Source organism: Oncorhynchus clarkii, chromosome 15 (genome assembly GCF_045791955.1).
Source record: "Oncorhynchus clarkii lewisi isolate Uvic-CL-2024 chromosome 15, UVic_Ocla_1.0, whole genome shotgun sequence".
Lineage (NCBI taxonomy): Eukaryota > Metazoa > Chordata > Actinopteri > Salmoniformes > Salmonidae > Oncorhynchus > Oncorhynchus clarkii.
Genome location: NC_092161.1, coordinates 26235535 through 26261190, shown reverse-complemented (window position 1 = coordinate 26261190; position 25656 = coordinate 26235535). Strand labels below are relative to the sequence as shown.

Below are 25656 nucleotides of genomic sequence, written 5' to 3'. Positions count from 1 at the left end.
TTTCTGTGTATGGATATTTAATACCTAATCATAAGTGCATATGCCCAGAAATGTCATACCACCAGAGTTAAAGGAAAGCTTAGCCCAAATGTGTTAATCTGTCAGCAGATGCAGAATGCCTCTGTCTAGTAGACTGATATTGCCTCCTGCTGGAAAAAGTTTGAAACTATTTGGTACTGCAATGGGATACGCATCACACACGTGGTGAGAACTAGGTATATTACTTTTTCACCGATACCAACATATATCCTTGTAACACATCCTTGTCTTTCTCTCCCTCTCACACACACACACGCACACACACACACACACCCCTAGTTGAGTCACAGCAGTGACCAACATCATGTGACTGCTCTCAGTGGCCAGTCATTCTCCACTATCCCCTTCCTTCCATAGTTAACCGAGAACCGTGCAGACATAAGCAAGATTTTTGGATTACTACCTGCTGGTCAAGGGCACAAGAAATAACAACCAGTCTGCAGTGACCACACACAGCTCAACCCAATCTTTCCCAGTGAACAAACATGCTTTTTTATTTTACTAAGAGCTACTGGGCTAAAAGGCTACACTTAAAACATTTTTAGGTACACCAAATACCAAAATAGCTTATTTTGAGCATAGATTGAGACAAATTAGAGACCAGAGAAAGACATAAAAAATAATTGTGTAGCCATGCTTGGGCTTTAAAAGTAGTACACTGATGACCCCTTGTGTCAGTCTGAGGTACCTAGTCATCAGAGATAGAGAGGGCAATGTTTCCTACATAGAAAATAAAACAAATATGGTTAAAAAATATATACATTCGGGTCCTTTACCAGGGGTTAACTTTTTTCTCAGATAATATGCAGATAAATTCTACGTTACCACCTTCATGATCAAATTCAACTTTAATACATTCATTATCATATTCCTAATATTGAGTTGCACCCCCCTTTTGCCCTGAGAACAGCTTCAATTTATCCGGGCATGGACTCTACAAGGTGTCGAAAGCATTCCACAGGGATGCTGGCCCATGTTGGCTCCAATGCTTCCCACAGTTGTGTCAACTTGGCTGGATGTCCTTTGGGCGGTGGACCATTCTTGATACACACAGGAACTGTTGAGTGTGAAAAACCTAGCAGCGTTGCAGTTCTTGACACACTCAAACTGGTGCACCTACTACCATACCCCCGTTCAAAGGCTCTGTCTTGCCCATTCACCCTCTGAATGGCACACATACACAATCCATGTCTCAATTGTCTCAAGGCTTAACAATCCTTCTTAAACCTGTCCCCCCCCCCCCTCATCTACACTGATTGAAGTGAATTTAACAAGTGACATCCATAAGGGATCATAGCTTTCACCTGGATTCACCTGGTCAGTCTACGTCATGGAAAGAGCAGGTGTCCTTAACGTTTTGTACACTCAGTGTACAGTGATTTGATATGTGTAAGTGAAACATTTTTGTCTACTGAAATTAAATGTAATTTGTACTTGTTATTGTTTTTTTTATCTCATTCATTTTCATCATGAAAAATAGGATGTTGACGAATATTTTTAGTCATAGTTATTGTTGACTAAATTAACACTGGGCATTTGGAGCATGAGCTGTCTGGCAAGACCATCATAACAGCATTTCATTCTAACCTTGCCAAGGCAAACTCACAATGCCATATGGTGGCTTGCTCTCCCAAAGTTTGGCCAAGGTCTTCCTGGCGCCACTCCACAGGTTATTAGAGTAGGTGTCCTGCAGTTTGTTCTTATGCTTGTAGACGTGCAGGAAGAGGATGGAGAGGTAGAGAAAGAACACAATGAAGAAGGGCACGATGAAGACAATGACAAGTGGAGGGAGGACCCAGCCCCAGTAGTCTATATAGCTGAGGTAGTCCTGAAGGTCTCCCAGTATTCCTACAGCTGGAACAGACAGGAAACTGCTGGGTGTCAGTACAGGAGTGATTTTCACAGGTCATCCTGGCTGTCTCTGCACAGCCCCCAGAGATAGCCGAGGCATCAATGCTTTACGACTGCCTTGGTCCACACCTACATCATACTAAAACCAGGAAGTAGAGAAACAACACATGAGCTTGCCTGCAAACAAATAGCCCACTGCAGGGATCATCAACTAGATTCAGCCGCGGGCCAATTATTTCTTGAGCGGATGGTCGAGGGCCGAAACATAATTCAAAATACATTGTAGACTGCAAATTGACAGCAAGAAGCCCAAACCGATACAATATTTGACTAAAACAGAATAATTTCCAACCTTGTTACATTTGTATATGATCACGTTTCTCTATGATGTGGGAATACTTGGGAACAGACTTCCAAAATTAAAATAACTTTGCATAACTATTCCACTTAGGGGATGGCAAGGTTTCTATCAGTCACATAAACAAATATAAAGCTGGCTGTGTGTGTTATCATATAACAACAGCTACATATTGATATAAACATTTGGATCAACAAACCTAAATTAGTGCGAACACCACACGATGCCACATCTGGGGTGTATTCACTACGCCAATTATGTTGCAAACTGTTTCGTCTATTGCTAAACGTTTTGCAGCGTGAAACCGTTTACTCCAAACGGAATACGTTTTGCAAAGAAAACGAGAGTTTCTATTGGACAAATTCAGGTAGGTCCTGCTCCGTTTCGTTCAGTTTGCTTTCATATAAGAAGATTTTAGCAACAGAATCGGAGTAATGAATGAAGCTGAGACTGTGGTTTGGTTTACATCAGGGGCATCTTCCACTGCCCGTGTCTATTGAATTATCCGTGGCAAATAAGCTCGTCTCTATAGCTCTGATCTAAATAGTTTTCCGTTTTCATGTTTAGCTAAATCGGACGTGGAGGAGAAAGCGCTGTTGCTGACACTTGTTGCTGTTTAACATTGATCTGTCTTCGACCATGTGACACAAGAAGGGTTGTCATCCCAGCATGCAATGCGAGGCACGAATTCTAAAAGACGTGAGTGAACTCGAGCTAGCTAGGTACCAAATTGATTAGCTAGCTAGGTAAGTTGGGAAATTAGTACATTTTTACACATTTAAACACATAATATAATTACAGTTGGCTATAGAGTCATACCATACTTTATTTTTATCTGTCTGTCTAATGTAACGATGAAATTGACTGTGGTTAGCTAGGCTAGGTAGTTAGCTAACTAGTGTTGGCAACTGGCTGTCTTTACCAACTTGACTTGACTTTGCTTGCTATATATAGGCTAAAATAAATTCTAGTATTGTTAGGGAATAATGCATGAGTTAACGAAAGAGCTCTAACTAGGAAAATATCATAGCTAGCTATAGCCAGCAAAAATGTTCCATTCAAATAAAATCCTCTTCACCTCTCACCCTTGCCAGAATATCCCGACCCTATTGTTACGCTTGTTTACACTTAGCTGCACTGGGGTCAGAACGCAATCAAGGTTACATTAAGACACATTGGAGGGAGAGGGAAATATGGTTCGGAAAACTTAAGGATGGTATATGCCACTGTACTCCAAATTTTACCAGAACAATATTGTGTGTAATTGCAGATTATTCTTTGGGTGCTTAAATCAGTCATTTTTTGATTACATAAAGTTAAGTCGGAGCTCCAGTCCTTCCACACTAGTCGCCGCTCAACTGCATCGAAAATCGTTGAGTTTAATCGGCTACCCTCACCCCAACCTCCCACAACAGAAAATTATAGCCCCCCTCCCTTTTACCTAGCCGCACATGTGCCAATGCTAGTTTTATATTGGTACAATTACAAGGGGCATAGCTATATCATTTTAGCAATTTAGCAGATGTTCTTATGCAGTATGACTTACACTTAGTATAGCCTAGTATTTTACTGTATAGCGACAGTATATCCTGCAGCAGCATAACCAATATTCATCTGTGCTGTGACCAATAATCTCTAGTGGTTTGCAGAGTGAGAAATACTTTTATTAGCAATGGTCTTTGGTGTGTGTCAGTCTATTTACTGTAGGTGGTGCTGATAGCTAATAGTGGTAGGCTGCTATGCACCCAAGACTGAGAAGCTGGCCATTACAAGGTAGTTCTAGGTCAAATACTCTTCTTTCAAATACTTCAGCTGGACATTTATTTAGCATGGTACAATGGAGCTAATGGAATAGACCCAAAAGTGCTAACTTCAAGCGAATTCGTGTGCATCAGACTTTTGACCCAGGCCTGTCATGCAGCTCACAATCTGATTGCATGTCACCAGCATCTTTAATTTGACATAGACCTAGTTCAGAAGAGGCACCAACGCAGCACTGCTTTATATATTTGTAAGCGTTTATTGCAGTGCCCCCACGTAGTCCTGCTGGAATGCATCTGGCTGGCACAGGCTTGTCTTGCAGGATGTCTGGGACATCACATACAACACCACCCCTTTCGTGCCCTTGCTTGTCAGAGAACAAAATCCCCACTGACACAACACTAGATCTTTTGTTTTCTTTCTTCCTCCATGTTAGTTATTTTAAGAGATACTTTTAATGAGTTAGCCTAATGTGTGATTTTGTTTTAATCTGCAGACAACCAAAGGTACTGGTGATATTGCTGTTAATGGTTAATAAAAATGTATTATCCAAATTAACCTGTGACACTGAAATGTCATCTGAAATTACCCCGCTGCATTGGAGTTTATCGTCATTCATTGGCCCTGGATAGTTGTGAGTTGACAGTTAGGGCCTAACAATTGGCCTATACTAGTACACCCTAGCCATAGTTTAATAATTTAGGAAGGATAGCACAGGCTGGAAGGATAACACAGGCTGCTTCACATTAAGCTATTTTGGACAGTAAAGACTAGACTGGTATATACGCCTCGGCTTCTGGGTATTGCATGGGAGTGGAGTTAACGATCTTAATAGCTGCAGGCTACAACATTTGCCTTGTCTCTGCAAAGGCAGGGAGGAGTGTGTGCATCTGCCATTTGTGTTTGCTAATGTATGTGTCTTTTTTTGTGTTTGTGCGTGTGATTGTGTGTATGGGTTGTGTACGTGCATGTGTGCTCCTGTCTGTCTCCAACTGTGTGTGTGTACAGGTAGAAGGAGAGTGTGTTGCTATTCTTCTGAGCCAGCTGCTACACATCCCAAGCTCTCCCCCCCTCTCACCTCCCTTTTCCTTTTTGAGCCGACTGGCAAGACCAGTTTGTGTTTGATCGGGAAAACCGGCTCTTCCAGTTGTCCATGCCAACAAATTCTGGTATGATCCCAGCCAGGTCCCTGGGAATGCTCAAAACGCCCGGCCAATCCCATGAAAGGCATATTGGGTTATCACTGGTGGTAGTTCAGTTGGTATAGCAGTTGTTCCCTGGTTTCCTCCTCTCTATGAAGTTTGGATCTGTTGAGTGGCTTTTGTGTGCATTGACTATACTTTGACTGTCAGTTCATTCTAGTGGGGTGAGTGAACAAGGCTCTTTCATTCAGTTTGATATAGGAGGACATTTTGCCTGGTTAATGTCAATGATGACTGTTAGCAGATTTAGAAGGTAGGATTAGGCTACAAAGTGAAATAGGCTAGTTTATCATGTCTATGCTCAATAATGGGGGAAAATATATTATTTGGCCTTAGTTATTGGATGATTTAATGATTATTATAAACCGGGTGGTTCGAGCCCTGAATGCTGATTGGATGAAAGCCGTGATATGTCGGACCGTATACCACGGGTATGACCCACATTATTATTTTTTTTTACTATTCTAATTACGTTGGTAACCAGTTTATAATAGCAATACGTCATCTCTGGGTTTTGTGGTATATGGCAAATATACCACGGCTAAGGGCTGTATCCAGGCATTCTGCGTTGCGTTGTGCGTAAGAACAGCCCTTAGCGGTGGTATATTGGCCATATACCATACCTCCTGTGCCTTATTGCTTAATTCTCCAATGGTGTTTAAGCCAAACCTACTGTACCAGCTTAAGAAGAGAGAGGAAAGAGAAGTCAAGGCAAGCTTGAACTGTGTGTGTGTGTGTGTGTGTGTGTGTGTGTGTGTGTGTGTGTGTGTGTGTGTGTGTGTGTGTGTGTGTGTGTGTGTGTGTGTGTGTGTGTGTGTGTGTGTGTGTGTGTGTGTGTGTGTGTGTGTGTGTGTGTGTGTGTGTGTGTGTGTGCGCGCGCACTGGCCTGCACTAATGTGTTTGTGTGTGCACTGGCCTGCACTAATTTGTTTGTGTATTATGTGCTCTGGCTACATTGCCTTCAAAACCCGATTTACATATTTGACTGCCCTTTAGGATCAGATATGGTGATGTGAATGAAAGAGAGGACTATATGAGCATGCCCTGGATTGCAGTCACTTCTCAGTGTCTACATAAGCAAAATACTGGTTGTATTACCGGTATCATATTTTACCGGTATTGTATCATGTTTTATTACAGGTATTGTAGTGGCCTGTCAGTGCAGCCATTTCCTCTAGGGGCGCTCGTGAGTAAAATAGGGTCCTCTCTTGACTCATCTTACCCTCTGTTTTCTTTGTCTTTTTTGCTTTCCCTTCCTCTCGCAGATTTCCGGTTTGGTGCTAGATGGAGTTGTGTATTGGCTGAGTGAAGCTACCAACCAGTGAGTGATTGGATGATGAGCAGTCCTCTGCTAAGTGGGAGCAGCCCCGGCTCCAGTGGGGCCTCGGAATCCACTGACCTCTTCAGGGACCTATGCGGTCGACTCAAAGACTGTCACGATAGTGCACTGCAAGGTAGGCCTACTGTCTACATGCCAGGGAATCTCCACCAAAACAACTAAGGCCAGTGGGACATGTTTAATACAACTATCAGTGTTAAGAGTACTTGTCAAAATAAATCATTCAACAATCCCCTTTTCAAGCTCTTTTTATATCCTGTGTTTAGGTTTGCAAACCAAAGTGAACAAGCTGAAGAAGGAGCGATGTTTGTAAGTACAGTTATTTTAGTTGAACGTTGTGTTGATGATCAATGAATAGAATCTGAAACTTCATATTTTCTGACATTCAACTTGTCATTTCAAAGTGTGTGATTATTGTTTTACGGCCGCACTTAAGATGAGACCCTTTTCCGTTGACTCCCCGTCAGTGTGTAAGGTTTCAAATGTCACTGAGAAAGTCAGTCTGACAAAGGCCTCTTTCACACTCTTACAGTGCCTTGCGAAAGTATTCGGCCCCCTTGAACTTTGCGACCTTTTGCCACATTTCAGGCTTCAAACATAAAGATATAAAACTGTATTTTTTTGTGAAGAATCAACAACAAGTGGGACACAATCATGAAGTGGAACGACATTTATTGGATATTTCAAACTTTTTAAACAAATCAAAAACTGAAAAATTGGGCGTGCAAAATTATTCAGCCCCTTTACTTTCAGTGCAGCAAACTCTCCAGAAGTTCAGTGAGGATCTCTGAATGATCCAATGTTGACCTAAATGACTAATGATGATAAATACAATCCACCTGTGTGTAATCAAGTCTCCGTATAAATGCACCTGCACTGTGATAGTCTCAGAGGTCCGTTAAAAGCGCAGAGAGCATCATGAAGAACAAGGAACACACCAGGCAGGTCCGAGATACTGTTGTGAAGAAGTTTAAAGCCGGATTTGGATACAAAAAGATTTCCCAAGCTTTAAACATCCCAAGGAGCACTGTGCAAGCGATAATATTGAAATGGAAGGAGTATCAGACCACTGCAAATCTACCAAGACCTGGCCGTCCCTCTAAACTTTCAGCTCATACAAGGAGAAGACTGATCAGAGATGCAGCCAAGAGGCCCATGATCACTCTGGATGAACTGCAGAGATCTACAGCTGAGGTGGGAGACTCTGTCCATAGGACAACAATCAGTCGTATATTGCACAAATCTGGCCTTTATGGAAGAGTGGCAAGAAGAAAGCCATTTCTTAAAGATATCCATAAAAAGTGTTGTTTAAAGTTTGCCACAAGCCAACTGGGAGACACACCAAACATGTGGAAGAAGGTGCTCTGGTCAGATGAAACCGAAATTGAACTTTTTGGCAACAATGCAAAACGTTATGTTTGGCGTAAAAGCAACACAGCTGAACACACCATCCCCACTGTCAAACATGGTGGTGGCAGCATCATGGTTTGGGCCTGCTTTTCTTCAGCAGGGACAGGGAAGATGGTTAAAATTGATGGGAAGATGGATGGAGCCAAATACAGGACCATTCTGGAAGAAGACCTGATGGAGTCTGCAAAAGACCTGAGACTGGGACGGAGATTTGTCTTCCAACAAGACAATGATCCAAAACATAAAGCAAAATCTACAATGGAATGGTTAAAAAATAAACATATCCAGGTGTTAGAATGGCCAAGTCAAAGTCCAGACCTGAATCCAATCGAGAATCTGTGGAAAGAACTGAAAACTGCTGTTCACAAATGCTCTCCATCCAACCTCACTGAGCTCGAGCTGTTTTGCAAGGAGGAATGGGAAAAAATTTCAGTCTCTCGATGTGCAAAACTGATAGAGATATACCCCAAGCGACTTACAGCTGTAATCGCAGCAAAAGGTGGCGCTACAAAGTATTAACTTAAGGGGGCTGAATAATTTTGCACGCCCAATTTTTCAGTTTTTGATTTGTTAAAAAAGTTTAAAATATCCAATAAATGTCGTTCCACTTCATGATTGTGTCCCACTTGTTGTTGATTCTTCACAAAAAAATACAGTTTTATATCTTTATGTTTGAAGCCTGAAATGTGGCAAAAGGTCGCAAAGTTCAAGGGGGCCGAATACTTTCGCAAGGCACTGTACTTCAGTAGGACAGCATTCTGACCCCTACTCATTTACCAGGGCTCTGTGATGGGAATCCCAAAATATAATTCCTCTTGTACCCCAAGAATGCACATTCAAATTCATTACTTATATACTAAAACACTCCAATGTTTATTAATTCAAAGGATTTAAACCCCCTCTCACCCCGTAGAGATGCCCAAAGGCTGGAGGAGTTCTACAGCAGACACCAGCAGTTGAGGGAGCAGCACAAAACCCTGCGGGACACTGTCACAGTTCTGGAAGACAGGTTGGTACCCCATCAACATGTCTGTCTGTCCCTATTTGTCTGTCCCACTCTGACTTTTTCTCTATCTACCTATATTTCTCTCGATCTCTCCTTTTGTTAGTCTTTTGGTTAATCTTTTCTTCTGTCTTCTTTCCTGTCTGTCTCTCTCCCTCTGCCCAGGCTGCGAGCAGGGCTGTGTGATCGTTGTTCTGTCACAGAGGAGCACATGAGGAAGAAGCAGGTGGAGTTTGAGAAAGGCCGTCAGCAGAACATGCGCCTCATCGCAGAGATCAGTGAGTTGTACATCATTCCCTTCTCACTTGCACGTACCCTACATTCTGTATCTGAGATTCATTTACCTCCACACTGGTCCCTCTTTTACACAGGCCATACAGCTCCTAAGCTTTTGGCTAAAGTAGGATATGATTATGACAAAGGATTGGGGCGGTCATGAGTCATTCACAAGGGAACTCTCTCCCTACCACCCCCATCTTTCTTTGTCCACTGCACTCCTTTTTTCTCTAACAGGTTCCCTCATAGATCTACACGTCACACAATATAGCCTTTCTCTTTTTAGCTAAGTCTGGGGGTAGCGGGGGGGGCACACAAGTAGAGTCTCTTTTTACATTGATGGAAAAGGCAAACCTGAATGATCTCTTTGTTTCCTATGTTATCTCCCAAATGTAACATTCCTCCGTGCTCACAAAAGGGATGCAGTTCTTCCTCTATACCACTAGTGCTCTGCAAATAAATGGACTAAGACCAATCATTGCTGTAGTAGGGTGATTCCATTGGGAGGAAGGATGTTTGACAAGCTTTTTACATTTGTATCATAAATAATGTTTAAGCAAAGTCATGATGAAAGTGGCCATTTTAGGCCTATACTTGCCTCCTGTAAGACCCTATGATCTGTGCATCTTGGTGTCGTTATACTTACAACATGATACAGACAACATCTTGGTGTCATTATATTCCATAGTGTGTTCTCAAATATGGATTATGTCTACATTCTGAAATACACTTTTTTCACGTTAATGTATTCAATATAAAAATTATTAATTTGAATATTTCAAAAGTACCCTTTTTAATTCTGCATGTTTTTAGACATTGTTTGGAAAATTATACTCTTCAAACGTGTCAAGTGTCCAGATTGGGCTCTCTGTACTTTTGAAGATCTAACCCATTTCATACATTTACATTATAGGTCATTAACCAATCACAGCCCTACTTCAGGATTGTTTGCACATTCAGCAAATCACCAGCAGAGAGAGTTCCCTTTGAATCCATTTTACCATTCACTGTGTTGCTTGTGCTCATAAAATGTATCATAACTTCAAAATTTGCAGAGAGCCCACTCTGGAAATTTGATGTACTTGTTGATTATATTGTTCCAAACAATGTCTTAAAATCTAAAAGGGTACTTTTGCGATATTCATATTTTTCATGTTGAATAATTTAATATAAAACGTTTTATTTCAGAATCTTGACATACTCCATATGTTAGAGCACACTATAAGGAGTATAATGACGGTTTTACAGGAGGCATGTATAGTTCTAAAAATGGCCACTTTCATCATGATTTTCTTACGTTCCTCCCAAATTAAGTTTATGTGAAAATTGCAAGAACAATCTGAGATACCAAAAATAGCTAAAATGTAATTTGCATAAGTATTCCCACCCCTTTGCTATGACACTCCAAACTGAGCTCAAGTGTATCCAATTTCCTTTGATCATCCACCTGTGGCCAATGAAATTGTTTGGACATGATTTATGATTTAGAACGAAATGCATCTGTCTATATGTACACTACCGGTCAGAAGTTTTAGAACACCTAATCATTCAAGGGTTTTTATACATTTTTTCTACATTGTAGAATAATAGTGATGACATCAAAACTATGAAATAACACATATGGAATCATGTAGTAACCAAAAAATTGTTAAATCAAAATATAGGCAGGGTAGCCTAGTGGTAAGAGCGTTGGACTAGTAACTGGAAGGTTGCAAGTTCAAACCCCCGAGCTGACAAGGTACAAATCTGTCGTTCTGCCCCTGAACAGGCAGTTAACCCACTGTTCCTAGGCCGTCTTGAAAATAAGAATTCTTAACTGACTTGCCTAGTTAAATAAAGGTAAAATAAAACAATTCCTCAAAGTAGCCACCCTTTGGCTTGATGACAGCTTTGCACACTCTTGGTATTCTCACAACCAGCTTGACATGGAATGCTTTTCCAACAGTCTTGAATGAACATATGCTGAGCACTTGTTGGCTGCTTTTCCTTCACTCTGCGGTCCGACCCATCCCAAACCATCTCAATTTGGTTGAGGTCGGGGGATTGTGGAGGCCAGGTCATCTGATGCAGCACTCCATCACTCTCCTTCTTGGCAAAATAGCCCTTACACAGCCTGAAGGTGTGTTGGGTCATTGTCCTGGTGAAAAACAAATGATAGTCCCACTAAGCACAAGCCAGATGGGATGGTGTATCGCTGCAGAATGCTGTGATAGCCATGCTGGTTAAGTGTGCCTTGAATTCTAAATAAATCACAGACATTGTCACCAGCAAAGCACCCCCACAACACCACCACCTCCTCTATGCTTTACGGTGGAAAATGCACATGCGGAGATCATCTGTTCACCCACACTGTGTCTCACAAAGACACGGCGGTTGGAACGAAAAATCTCAATTTGGACTCCAGACCAAAGGACAAATTTCCACCAGTCTAATGTCCATTGCTCGTGTTTCTTGGCCTAAGCAAGTTTCTTCTTCTTATCGGTGTCCTTTAGTAGTGGTTTCTTTGCAGCAATTCAAGGCCTGATTCGCACAGTCTCCTCTGAACAGTTGGTATTGAGATGTGTCTGTTACTTAAACTTTGAAGCATTTATTTGGGCTGCAATCTGAGGTGCAGTTAACTCTAATGAACTTTATCCTCTGCAGCAGAGGTAACTCAGGGTCTTCCTGTGGCGGTCTCATGAGAGGCAGTTTCATCATAGCACTTGATGGTTTTTGCTACTGCACTTGAAGAAAAGTTCAAAGTTTTAGAAATTTTCCATATTGACTGGCCTTCATGTCTTAAAGTAATGATGGACTGTCATTTCTCTTTGCCTATTTGAGCTGTTCTTGCCGTAATATGGACTTGGTCTTTTACCAAATAGGGCAGTCTTCTGTATATCACCCCTACCTAGTCACAACACAACTGATTCAACAATTCACTTTTAAGGCACACCTATTCATTGAAATGCATTCCATGTGACTACCTCATGAAGCTGGTTGAGAGAATGCCAGAGTGTGCAAGCTGTCAAGGCTGCTATTTGAAGAAACTCACATAAAATATATTTTTATTTGTTTAACACCTTTTTTGGTTACTAAATGATTCCATATGTGTTATTTTATAGTTTTGATGTCTTCACTATTATTCTACAATGTAGAAAATTGTAAAAAAAAAAATAAAGAAAAACCCTTGAATGAGTAGGTGTTATAACATTTTTGACTGGTTGTGTATTTCGGAGCAGAAACTATACCAAGTCCAAGGAACTGGCTGTAGATCTCCAAGATAGAATTGTGATGAGGCATATATCTGGGGAAGGGTATGAAACAGTTTATAGAGTGTTAAAAGTTTACAAGAGCTCCATCATTGGGAAATTTAAAAAAAATATGGAACTACCCAGACTCTGCCTAGAGCTGGCTGTCCGCCCAAACTGAGAAACCGGGCAAGAAGGAGCTTGGTAAGGGAGGTGACCAATGACCACTCTGACAGAACTACTGAGTTCCTTAGCTGAGATGGCAGAACATGCCAAAAGGACAACCGTCTCTTCAGCACTTTACCAAGTGCCACTCTCCCATAACGCCCAAATTGGTAAAGTGCTGTAGAGATTGTTGTCCTTTTGGCAGGTTCTCCTATCTCAGTGATGGCACTCCTGGAGTTTGCAAAAAGACATGCGAAAGATGGCGCATAAGTCAAAAGTTTGTGTGATCTGATGAGACAAAAATAGAACTCTTTGGCCTGAATGCACATTGAACATTTTTGCCTGGAGATAACCAGGCACAGTTCATCACCCATCTAACACCATTCCTACCGTGAAGCATGGTAGTGGCAGCAGCATGCTATCGGGATGCTTTTCATCGGCAGGAACTGGGAGACTGAGAGGGAACAATTAATGGAGCCTAATGCCGGCAACTTCTTGATGAGAACCTGCTTCAGAGTGCAAATGACCTTAGACTGGGGTGAAGATTTGCGTTCCAACAGAACATTGACCGCAAGCATACAGCCAAAGCAATGCTGGACAGGCTTCAGAGCAAGAATGTGAAGGTCCCTGAGTGGCCAAGCCAAATCCCATTGAAAATCTGTGGAAAGACTTTCTGTGGAAAGGCTGTTCACTGCTACTTCCTATCTAACTTGAGAAAATATGCAGGGAAAAATGGGAAAAAATGCCCAAATCCAGATGTGCAAAGCTGATGCAGACATACCCAAGGCGACTCAAAGCTGTAATCGACGCCAAAGGTCCTTCTACAAAGTTTTGACTTGGGTGTGAATACTTATGTAAATGAGAGATTTCTGTATTTCCTTTTCAATACATTTACAAAGATGTCTAAAAACACGTTTTTACTACGTCATTATGGGGTATTATTGTGTGTGTATATGGGTGAGAAAAATAAATATTTAATCAATTTTGAGTGGAATAAGTCAAGTGGTATGAATACTTTCTGAAGGCACGGTATATGTGGTTTGATGTGACTTCCAGTGACAGAGAGGAACAGCCTGCAGGATGAGAACAGAAAGCTGAGTCTTGAGTTGGATAGACTGAATGGAGCTCTGTGAGTTAAAACCATCCCCATCCGGCACTACAGTACTTTTGTAACCAGGATTGTTGATTCCAAAACAATATTCTTATTGCACATTGAGAAAGCATGGTTGAATTAGAGTTCTCACTTTGAGCTTAATACGGTATATTATTATTTCTGTGTATATTTAATACTTTTTATTATTAATACGGTATGTTACGCCGTTGTATTTCTGTGGTGCGTCTGTTTGGTTTCCAGCTCCGTGTCTCCTGAGCCAGAGGAGGCGGTGATTCCAGACTCTCCGCTGCAGAAGATCTCGCTGCCTGTGGTCAGCAAGATGAGGAGGAGGAAGGAGACCCACCATGTCCGCTACGCCGAGAAGTCCCTGTCTCAGTCTCAGAGCTCGGCGCTCAATGGTCAGTCTGATTCATACAAAGAAATGCATACACAGCATTCAAGGGTCACCCTCAGTATCAAACACGCATGCAGGTGCGTGCACGCTCAGTCACACTCGCACACAAACACACTCAATATTAGTTTCTTACGATATCAGTTTCATAGACTTCATTGAAGTTAATTTTTTTTGTTTTCATAATGTTAGAACCAAGGAAAGGATTGCCCTCCCAAACCGCACAGAGCCAAGGAAACGGCATACTGGTGCCTGAAACGTGTTACATGGACGCCACCCAGACCCAAGGTAAGGCCTTCATTTACTAACTGATGACTGATAACATGCGTTTGTAATTATGTTATTGCCTCTAAATGTCTGAGTGTCTTGAAAAGCACTGTAAAAAAATAATGTAGTATTCTTCTTGTTGATTCAGAGGGCAGCAGCCAGGGCCATGAAGGTGCTGTAGTGGCAGAGACGTGTCGCCTGGATCTCCCTAATGATCCACTGCCTATCCCTCAGAGAAAGGGTCCTCTCCTGGGCTGCCCCGGCACCACCACCACTGAGGACGGCCCCCTGTCCCTCCTCCCCCGCCTGAAGCTCATCCCCGCCAACGCCCAACGGCGCCACCTGGAGGGGATAGCCCGCATCGCACCTCTTAGAGCCACTTCCACCCCATGTGGCGCCTCTCACCGAGAGCTGGAGAGAGGAAAGAGGAGGAAAAGTAGTGAGAAGGAGGAAGAGGTTGACAAGCCTCTGGACCTTTCCGACTCCCCACAGAAGGCCCTCGTGCCTCCGCTCAATGCCCAGAGAGGTAGCAGCGTCCCTGCATCAGAGAACCAAGACAGAGGCCAAAAGCGGCACATCCTATTTAAACATCCCTCTACCTCTCCAAGTGATGAGCGATCCAAAAATATGTTGCTTAGTCAGCAGGTAGAGCCATGATTTTTCATGTAATTTTCTTAACAAATTATACAAGATGTTATACAGGTACATTAGTCACATTTGAGCCTTGTTACATATAGATGGGTTCATCTTGGAAACCCAGAACAAAAATCCTGATAAATCCAAATAACCAGTGACATAAAACCAAAGCACCAGAATTTTTGGGGGGTTTGTTTGATCATTTAAAACTAGGTACACATTACACAGAAAAGTACACAACTCATTTCCATTGTGATCCTCATGAAGGCATATGTGGCAGGATAAAAAAAAAACAGATGCTAAAATGGCAGGTCAACTTGGTTATGTTCCTCGTTAGTCGTCGCATCCCACAGTCTTTTGACAGACAATACCATGTCTGTCTGAGATATTATAGATGGGTAGATCAAGAGCTCTTTTTCTTGGACACGTTCACCCGTCTTATGCATCAACATACTACTGTACCCGAGTAGCCCCAGCTTTCCTATTTGTCCATTTAGACCCACAATGTCCACCACGAGCCAATCAGAAAGCGGAGTCGGGAGGATACTGAAAAACTGAAGCAGACCTCTGTCCTGCAGGCCAACCCCTGTGCTCGTGTGAAGAGGAGCCCTCCACAGGACAACAATGGTACTGCATCAACAACACTGCCCTCCAATGCCCCTGAAACTCCACTGGGAGAAGGTAATGTGTTGCAACTCTGCATAATAGTCATTCATTGATACTGAAAATATTTTTTTCTCGATTGACTGGCCCTTAAGCATAGTCTAAGGAAGCAATTTGAATAGAAATGTCATGTTTCATTTCCTACCTTTTGTTTAGCCAAGCTGATGCCAGCAGAGCAGATGTGGAGCCTTGACCCAGAGGCAGCCCTCTCCCAGTATGATGTAGACACCCCAACTTCAGCAGAGGTATGACATTCACCAAATTCATCGGCTACTTTCCTATACCCTCTGTGTATACTTGCAGTTCTTCACGTGTGTGTGTGTGTAGCCCCCCTGTGAAGCTGAGTCTGTCGATATGGACTGCACCTTCGTCAGCCCCAGCCTGCTCCACCGAGGAGCTCCAAGAACCAGCTCTGTTACCGGTACAGCTTACTGCATTTTCGCACAAAATCTTTGATACATTCCCAATCATCTGATTTAAATTTAATCAAATATGGCAAAGAGGAGAGAGCAATGAAATCCTTACTTTTATCTTTCAAGTTGCATTAGATCAGTGATCACTTCAGTGATGGGAGGAAGGACGATTACATTCGAGCAGGACCCATATAAACCAACCAACCAACCATGTAACCAAACTCAAAACCCTTCTTTTAGGGATTGGTCAGAGGGCCAACGACAGCTTGGCTGAGATATTTGACCGAACAGGCTACGGGGAGTACGAGTCGTGTCCTCAGCATAACGGCTCATATTTGGACAAAGAGGAACCCCATCATGGGGAGGAAGAGTTTGATGATAAGGAGGAGGAGGAAGAGCATAAGGATGGTAAGGACTTTACACTGTATTTTCTCTATAATCTTGTAAACTTGTTTCTTTTATTTGACCAGGCAAATTGGTTGAGAATGACCAAAATGACCTGGTCAAGTAGTACAACACTTGAGATGAATTTGCGCGTTCATTGTGAAATATTTATATCAATATTTTAAACTGTAATTTTGTCCTCTCATTAAAAGCACACATGCCTCAAAGTGGAACACCCAATGGAGAGCACAAAGACAGGTGAGATCATAATCGTCAGACTAACGTAGAACACTTTCATGCTAGGTTTCTAAAAGGTTTCTTTGCCTCGTTGTCCTGTAGTAAAAACCTATCGTTTGCACACGTGGAGGTGGTCCGCAAGAAAGCTGAGAGGAGGAAACTCAAGGGGCACACGTGTAAAGAGTGTGAAATCGTGAGTTGACTCGACCGTGTTTTGATGTGGAGCTGAAAGTGCCTGTCCGTGGTCATGTTCATTACGTTTACATTTTAGTAATTTAGCAGACGTTCTTATCCAGAGCGACTTACAGTAAGTAGTGAGTGCATACATTTTCGTACTGGTCCTCCGTGGGAATCAAACCCACAACCCTGGCGTTGCAAGCACGATCTGCCAACTGGACCTCACGGCACCAAACTGAATAAATGTGGTGTTTTCCGTTTCCGAACTTTTTGCCAGATCGAACACAACCCATGATTTGTGACATATCTATTCCATCTCCCTCAGTACTACGCCGACCTTTCAGAGGCAGAGAGGGTGAAGAAGTTGTCAGACTGTTCTCGGCACCGCTTCCGTTATCTTCCTCCATCAACCCCAGACCACTTTTGGGAAGTCGGCTTCCCTTCAACACAAACCTGTGTGGACAGAGGTATGCTACCCTATTCAATTGGATCCATTCAACAGAACGCAATGGTCATCAAATCCATAGTATTTAATACTGTAGTATTTTCTACACAGATCATAGACAATTGCCTGATGATCTTCCCTGATGTTTTCCTGAACTTTCCAAAATCTCCCTGGTGTATTTGTCACGTCAAACCATTCTTCCTTCAGATTGAAATACTGTCAGACTGAATTGTAATAGATAGCCCCAGTTAAACACTGGTTGATGATTATATCATTTTTGTCACAAGGTTGGGTTGTGAGAATTTTCTGATATCAAAATGGGGTTGTGGGCCACAAAGGTTTACAAAGCCCTGGTATTAATTGTGACTGATGTCAGCACTGAATTTACTTATTTCTTCTGATGAGTGCATTGCTGTTGTCTCAGCCCTCACAAAGGGGTGTTTTCCCCCTTGCATTCAATGTCAACCTCCACTTAATGAGTTTAACAACATTGTGCTTCTTGTTTCTCGTACCAGGTTATGTAAAAGAAGATAATGATCCAGAGCAGCGCTTAAGGAGGAGAAGACCTTACAATGCTCTCCCCCAAAGGCAAAGAGCAGAAGACCAGTAGGGGAAAATACCCAATCAAACATAATGTAAAACTGTATTTAATTTTCACTGCAACAATCTGCCAGTATCATAATCCTAGTGCCTCAAAAGGTATACGTGTGCCTTTAGTGGTATATACACCCAGACATATTTCAGATTCTTATAATTGTTCAAAACAATTGAATGGACCATCAGGTCTCCCAATTTCCTCAAAAAATGAATACAGAATATGCAGCAAGAACCTCTGCTCAGTTAATTATTCTTTGTGAAACTAATATGCACCGTTGACCACTACTCTTCGGCTGTCCCCATAGGGGAGAAGTACTTTACACCACTGCCTATGGGGACAGCCAAGGAACCCTTTTTTCAGTCTTTTTTTATTTTGGTGGATTTGTAGATAAAACCCCCTTAATGCCATTTTTTTAATGTTACTCACCTTCAAGTATATCACATCCTAGGAAATTGTATTTAAGTTCAAATAAGCAAATATTTTAATGGAAATATATAGAATCTTTATTTCTGCTTTACAGCAAGTTGTAGAAAAGGCATAGTAAATGAAAAATAATCTCAATTGAAGCATACATTCTTGTGATACTTGTTCCAAAAGCAAAAAAATATCACTGGGAAATGTGAATGAGTGCAAGTAAACTCGTAAACTCGTTGAAACATTTAGTGAGGTAGAAGTAGTTTCTTTCGCAAAGGTCTCATCGCACTTGGGAAGTACTTTCAGAGTACACCAGCAGGGCTTCTCCAACATGGCTGAAGAAAACACTAAGGAGCAAGCCAACACAAAATCACTGAAGTAAATAGTATACCTAAAAAATAGTAACTTCAACAAACACCATGATCACCAAACTTGATATAGGCTTTAAAGTAGCAGACTATAAAATGACTGAGTCTCCAGGGAATATCATCAGCTGCTATTTGTCTTGAATGTAAAATTGGTGACTGGATAGACATTATTTACACAGGTAGAGAGAACTCACCAGCAGAAAGATGGCGTGTTAACTTCAATGTTAAAAACAAGTGGGGATAGGCATGTGGCAAACACCTAGACAGGGTAGAGCAAGACATGGATATGTAACTGGCACATCCACTGTCCTTGAAGGAAATCTAAAACAGAATGAATTTACTATTTAACTGTCGGTTTTATGACAATCGTTTACTTAGGTTATTACGGCAGGTTTTCTGCCAATTACTAATACCTTTTTCTGTAGAGGGGAGATGGTGGTAGAAGGTAACAAATAAAGAAAATCATCTTGTGGGAAATAAAGATATGTTTACCATTGATCATTAAGTTGAGTTCTGACTTTCATTACCTTGGACAAAAAGAGCCAGACCCCGCAGTGCTCAAGGGGTAAACCACTCTTTAGTTTGACTGATGCCAACAGCAAGAAAAAACCCAACAAGGCACTGTGGAAGATAAGTGTTTAAGTTACTACAGTGTACAATGCCAAAAGTGTATATTTTAAAGATTTGGAAACCCTATTAGCAAGTTGATTTTATGAGATTGCTTTTAACATGCTCAACTAGACATCTGAGTTCAATTTTTTACCTGGCACAACAGCCACTGTGAAATCTTGGGGACAGGAGGAAAGGGAATTCCAAGGCACCAAATAGGTCACCTAGATGGAATAAACAAACAAAGATAAACCCAGCCATCAAAACAGATTACGTTCTCTCCTCCAAACAGGAGGGGGGGGGGTTGAGAGAGATGTAAAATCAGCACTTGACCAAGATTTAAATCAGTGTAACATTGGGATAACTGTCCCAATACACAGTTACATAATTGCAAAAGACCAAGAAGGAAGGCATTGAAATAGCAAACAGCTGTTCATATACAGTCAATTCTGAAATTATTTAGACCCCTTCCCTTTTTCCACATTTTGTTACGTAACAGCCTTATTCTAAAATTGATTACATTTATTTTTGACTCATTAATCTACACACACTACCCCATAATGACAAAAAAAAAAAACAGGTTGACATTTTTGCACATAAAAACAAAAACATCTTATTTACATAAATATTCAGACCCTTTGCTATGAGAATCGAAATTAAGCTCAGGTGTATCCTGTTTCCATTGATCATCCTTGATGTTTCAACAACTTTATTGGAGTCCACCTGTGGTAAATAAACATGGACATGATTTGGAAAGGCGCACACCTGTCTATATAAGGTCCCACAGTTGACAGTCCATGTCAGAGCAAAAACCAAGCCACGAGGTCGAAGGAATTGTCCGTAGGCCTCCGAGACAGGATTGTGTCGAAGCACAGATCTGGGGAAGGGTACCAAAACATTTCTGCAGCATTGAAGGTCCCCAAGAACGGTAACCTCCATTATTGTTAATTGGAAGAAGTTTAGAACCACTAAGGCTCTTCCAAGAGCATCCCTACGGTGAAGCATGGTAGTGGCAGAATCATGCTGTGGGGATGTTTTTCAGAGGCAGGGACTGGGAGACTTCAGGATCGAGGGAAAGATGAACAGCGCAAAGTACAGAGATCCTTGATGAAAACCTGCTCAGGACCTCAGACTGGGGCAAAGGTTCACCTTTCAACACGACAATGACCCTAAGCAGACATCCAAGACAATGGAGGATTGGCTTTGGGACATGTCCTTGATTGGCCCAGCCTGAGCCCGGACATGAACCTATTCGAACATCTCTAGAGAGACCTGAAAATAGCTGTGCAGCAACGCTCCCCATTCAACCTGGCAGCTTGAGAGGATCTGCAGAGAAGAATGAGACAAACTCCTCAAATACAGGTGTGCCAAGCCTGTAGCGTCAAGTCTTCCTGGGTATGAGGTTGTAGTCGCTGCCTAAACAAAGTACTGAGTAAAGGGTATGAATACTTATGTAAATGTGATCATTTTATTTTCTAAAAAACACGTTTTACTTTGTCATTATGGGGTAGTGTGTAGATTTAGGAACATTTTCAATTTAATCCATTTTAGAATAAGGCTGTGCTGTAACAAAATGTGGAAAAAGTCAAGGGGTCTGAATATTTTCCAAATACACTGTAGCTACAGAACTATTTGATCGATTGGTGGGGAAGAAACAGTCCAAAGGTCTTACCAGTAGGGTGTGCAGCAAAGGCCAACAGCAACACACTAGTTTCAGGATTAATGACAATTAGAGCTTACATTAATGACAAAAGGGATTGAAGAGTGCACTGCACATACACAAAAAGACAGACATCTCAGGTGACATATGAAAGGACAGGAAAAATCTGCAAAGCCCCCCTCAAACTTACTCTGTGACAGCAATTAGTGACAATAACTTGATTGCCCATGATAGTCTACTGAAGCTATAGATTGTAACATTAACTTTTTACAGTCAATTTAAAAATGCTTTGGACAGTAAAGCAGTGACTTGGCCATTAACAGTTTTTTGGAACAAAGTATTTCCCTCTTACCTGAACAAGTAGTTGATGTATTGTTGTTCAAGGTCACTGTAATATAGATCATGAAAACAAACATGTTTCATAGTATTCATAACAGGAAACCAGTTTTTCAATCCTTTTTCTTACACAAGGGATGCACAAATTATAGCTTACCTCAAATGACTGGACTTGAAGTGTGTCTGGAACACTCTATAGGCACCTGAAATTGATGTATTTCTGTATTAATATTGTGTTGCTAAGTGTATTCAGCAATTTATATTTATATGCTATACACTTTAAACATATGACAATCCCACAGCTGGTTTTATTCCAGCTAGACTTGCCAACACAGAAGAGATGTGCCAGGGCCCACATGTAACCACCAGGGTCAAACTGAGGGTCATAGAGGGGGAGGTTGATGGCCGACATCAACAGCAGACTCACACTAGAAAGAAAGCCAATAGCTTACAATTCCATAGTCTTCAAGGACAATCAGGCTAGCTTCCAACAGCAGTTGTATGAGGTACAATATAATATTTCAAGGGGAGGTTAACCTAATATCCAAAATGTCCCAAGTGATTCCTTACATTGAAACTAGTTAAGTGGAGTTTGCCTTCTTTCCCTGCAGTCTAGAACTGGAAAGCTGCAAAAACGGGTCAGACTGGTGACGAGCCTTTGTGCATTGCTAGCTCTGCTCTGTTGTCAGTCAGTGATTGAGAAATCTGGAAATTGTGGACAAATTGTTTTATTGAAAGTGTATGGCCGAATGAGCAATTTTTTAAATCAAAAGTACTATCGGTTTTGAGTCAGGAAATGTGAATTTCTCCACCTAAAACTATTGAGATTATTTTATGTGGCTGACAGCAACAGTGGAAATTAAAATGGGTAACAACTGCGCACTTGTGTGGCCAACTCTGGCGTTTATGCCCTTATTTGGAGCTTTTAGTCACAAATGTAAGTTTTCAGAAGAGAAAGCGAGCGTTCGGAGGTATGTAGTCTAATTGCAGTTGAGTTGATCTTATTGTGTTGTAGCCTAGGCGCTTTACCAGTTAGCATATGTTGAGGAGATAGACTGTAATTGTGTCATCTTACATTGCAGAATAGACAGAATAAAAATTAAAGCTGTTACATTTGAATTACTTAGGATCGGGTCTCACTTTTTTTTTTCTCCATAATCTCTGATGTCTGTGTTGGCCAGTAATGGTTCATTTGCATCACATCATTTCACAGAGGCGCAACTTTGGTTTTAGAAGTGAGGGGGACATAATTATTATATATTTTTTTATCCAGTCAGATAAACACTCCAAACAGCCTACCCTACCGCTCGGAGGTGTCAGCATGGTCCTAAAGCACACCGTTGCCTTGTTTTGTATCACATTCCAATGACAAAACTGGGAGTGACAAAAATACAATTTCACAATGTGGGGCATGTCCCACCCATCCCCAGTGAAAGTTGCACTCCTGACATTTCATGCTTTTAACAACTGTATAGGTTTGTGTGAAATACATGTGCCCAGGAACCACCTGGGGTAGGCCTATTTGGTTGCATGTAGTCTGGTCTATTGTGTATTCGTAACCCCCACCTTCCCCTATCAATAGTGGCCATGAGTATCCTACCAATATAATTACTTTTAGCCACGTGGCCATAAATGTATTACAGATTAAAAATATCGGCACCCCTCCAAGTAGTTTCTAAATCACTTGTGAGTACTTCATCGTCAGACCTGTCTGTAGGTTATTTACTTAGTATAACTAATCTGAAACATTGTATGTCGTTGTGAATAAGGGCCTTAATCTATGCCATTTAGCAGACACTTTTATCCAAAGCGACTTCGTCATGCGTGCACACGGGTGGCCTGAGAATTTAACCCACTATCATGGCGTTGCAAGTGCCATGCTGTACCAACAGAGCTACAGAGGAGTTTTTACGTTAAGGGATTCCCCCACGAGAGCGCAGTTGTTACCCATCTCCGCTGTTGCAGTCGGCCACATAAAATAATAAAATAATTGTTTTAGGTGGAAAAGTACCCATTTCCTGTCTCAGAACCGATAGTACTTTTGGTAAAAATGGCTAATTCGTTCATAAACTTTCAATAAAAACATAATATGCTGATTTTTCAATCACTCTGACTGACAACGGCGCAGATTTTGCAGTGCAAAGACACGTAACCAGCCATGTGATCCGTTTATGCAGATTTCCAGTTCTAGGCTGCAGGGAAAGAGGCAAACTCCACCTAACTAGTTTCAATGTATTGAATCGTTTAGGGAATTTTTTTTAGGTATACTTCCCCTTTAAAGTCAATAAAACCAATACAAATCCAGTTTTGAAAACTTACTAGCTACTTTTTCCTGTAAGACACTACTGAATATCCAAACTTTTATTATATTAACGATAAGACTTGGAACAAACCTTAATAGCTTCATCCATGGAATTCGCTGTTAAAAAATATATATACATTTGTGATTGCGTGTGTATAATCGACCTTGCCCAAAGTTCAGTGTGGGTAAAAGCTTACACTTACCTCCATCTGGGTTAATTTCAGGATCAGGCAATTCACCACTTCAGAAGCATTGTGAAGAGTGAAGAAGAAAGGGATAGGCTGGAATATGACAAGCGGACATCTTAGATCAGTGTCTGTCATGATAGTAGGTATACAAAATCAAGACCAAGAGCAACGTGGAGACCTTATCCCATGGTGAGAGATGCTCCTATCATTTGGGGTCATTTGATGAGTGAAATCCTAGTGTTTGCCCAGTTCCACCTTAAAAGTGTTGTTTGTAACAGGAAAGGCTTGCATGATTAGGAGTGAATGACTCACCAAGCGTGAAAGAGCTCTGGACCCCGCATAAATATTCCCTACAAACAGGAGGGATCCCGGAAGCCAGGAAAGTGCTGCTGACCTGTAGGATAATGGGGAATAATACACAAGGTCATCATCCAGGGATTAAAGGTCTCTGTCACTGCCATGGATTTTCATCATGGATTTTTATTTTTTATTTTTTTACATGAAGGGGGGGTTAACTTGGCCCTGCAACCAATCAATCTGAGATCAATTTAAATTTCAGTCTTGGGATATTGTTTTGCTTTAATTCCTGTCATCAACCACTAGAGGGTGGTCACAGTCAGACAGTGCCACCTTAGATAACCCCCTTGCATTCCCTAATGCTGGGAATACACAGGACAAATGCAGAGGTTACCTGGGAAAGCCACTTATATCCACCAATCCAAGCTTCCCAGAGAGCAGAAGCAGCAGGCCCCCAATAAAAGTCTGCCATCTGTACAGAATATAGGAAAATGTTTGGAGCATTATTAATTTGCGAGAATCATCCGTAGGCTAATGCTCTAATTACGCAAAAGTTTTTTAATCGGAATATTGCACAGATGTTATTTAACACTAACTAGTGTAGACAAATGTTACTTACCCCTGAAATAGGGTTGGATATGTAAATTTCAAGACAGACAGGACATACTGTAAAACAAATGACAAAATGTATCTATATGGAATTAAGAATTACTACCTCAACTGTACAGCGCTGAACGGCGGTTTAAAACCCGGAAGAGGCTGAGGTCTTGTTACAATGTTAGAATACAGCCACACATAGTTGCTTTCTTTATCTTTGATACAGCGACATACTTGCATGCCAACCAGCTAAAATCAATCATTTATCACTGATAAATCAAGCAACCGTTGTTGAGTATTGATGTTGGTAGGTCTGTTTGCCTGACTAGCCTGTATCTGTGGGAAAGCCAGCGAAAACTCACCTTATTCGTGAAATACGATACTACATAAAAGAAACAAAATATTAGACCAGTAACATGTCTTTTGAAATGCATTTGTCTTTCTGTCTCTCGTAGTTAAAGATTGATAATTTTACATCATCAAGCTTTTGGTTCACCCTCAGAATGGCCGGGCATCTTTGAACGGGGTTCGAAGTCATGACACGTCATCACACAACCAAGATATTAACCCTTACCTTAACCATTCGGAACCAGTTTAACCCTATTCCAAACTTTTACCCTTATGGAGTGAACGTTATTTATAATATGGGTTACATGGATAAATTAAAATGGCTGACCCTCCCGTCAGCAAAATATATTTTACCTAAACCCTCCCTGAACGCTTAAGAGAGAAAAAAAACAAGTGACCCTCCCCTATACCCAAAGTAATAATTAAAACATGTGGAGAACATGTCTACCTTTTACCCTCACTTCTTGGACAGACCAGAGCTGTATATGCAGTTTCAGAAACTGTTCAAGCTGTATGCATTACATGACAACGAAGGAAATTTGATGTTGCGCAGGGCTGGGCCAGAAGGCTGATGGTTCGCA

At 41.4% G+C, this 25656-nt stretch overlaps 2 protein-coding genes across 3 annotated transcripts; one reads left to right on the top strand and one right to left on the bottom strand.

The window, feature by feature from the left end:
- Window positions 1-2930: 2930 nt before the first annotated feature.
- LOC139367121 (retinoblastoma binding protein 8) lies at window positions 2931-18364 on the top strand. The gene is given in 18 exon segments (XM_071105179.1): window positions 2931-2994; window positions 6477-6665; window positions 6817-6859; window positions 8874-8969; window positions 9129-9241; window positions 13688-13760; window positions 13986-14143; window positions 14329-14424; window positions 14552-15048; window positions 15537-15720; window positions 15859-15947; window positions 16030-16123; window positions 16356-16523; window positions 16712-16757; window positions 16839-16929; window positions 17239-17380; window positions 17874-17934; window positions 17936-18364. Coding segments are annotated over 17 exon segments (2352 nt in total). The 5' UTR covers window positions 2931-2994; window positions 6477-6544; the 3' UTR covers window positions 18216-18364.
- Window positions 18365-18435: 71 nt separating this feature from the next.
- LOC139367122 (UDP-N-acetylglucosamine transporter TMEM241 homolog) lies at window positions 18436-25336 on the bottom strand. 2 transcript variants are annotated; one of them, XM_071105181.1, is made up of 14 exons: window positions 25090-25336; window positions 24750-24796; window positions 24525-24602; window positions 24146-24227; window positions 23849-23926; window positions 23737-23762; window positions 21671-21771; window positions 21501-21546; window positions 21360-21395; window positions 21020-21054; window positions 19502-19571; window positions 19266-19359; window positions 18933-18997; window positions 18436-18717 (listed from the first exon to the last, which is right to left on the bottom strand). In XM_071105181.1, exons 1-14 carry the CDS (start codon window positions 25159-25161, stop codon window positions 18651-18653), a joined length of 897 nt encoding a protein of 298 aa, XP_070961282.1. In that variant the 5' UTR covers window positions 25162-25336; the 3' UTR covers window positions 18436-18650. The 2 variants fall into 2 exon arrangements, with proteins under 2 accessions (XP_070961282.1, XP_070961281.1); XM_071105180.1 differs by lacking the exons at window positions 24750-24796; window positions 25090-25336 and adding an exon at window positions 24846-25083.
- Window positions 25337-25656: the final 320 nt, after the last annotated feature.

Coding starts and splice junctions, on each gene's coding strand:
- LOC139367122 (XM_071105180.1), bottom strand. CDS start 24,967: ATGCAAGTATGTCGCTGTATCAAAGATAAAGAAAGCAACTATGTGTGG. Junction 24,603..24,845: donor TTCAGCGCTGTACAGTTGAG/GTAGTAATTCTT, acceptor TATTCTGTACAG/ATGGCAGACTTTTATTGGGG. Junction 24,228..24,524: donor GATATAAGTGGCTTTCCCAG/GTAACCTCTGCA, acceptor ATTATCCTACAG/GTCAGCAGCACTTTCCTGGC.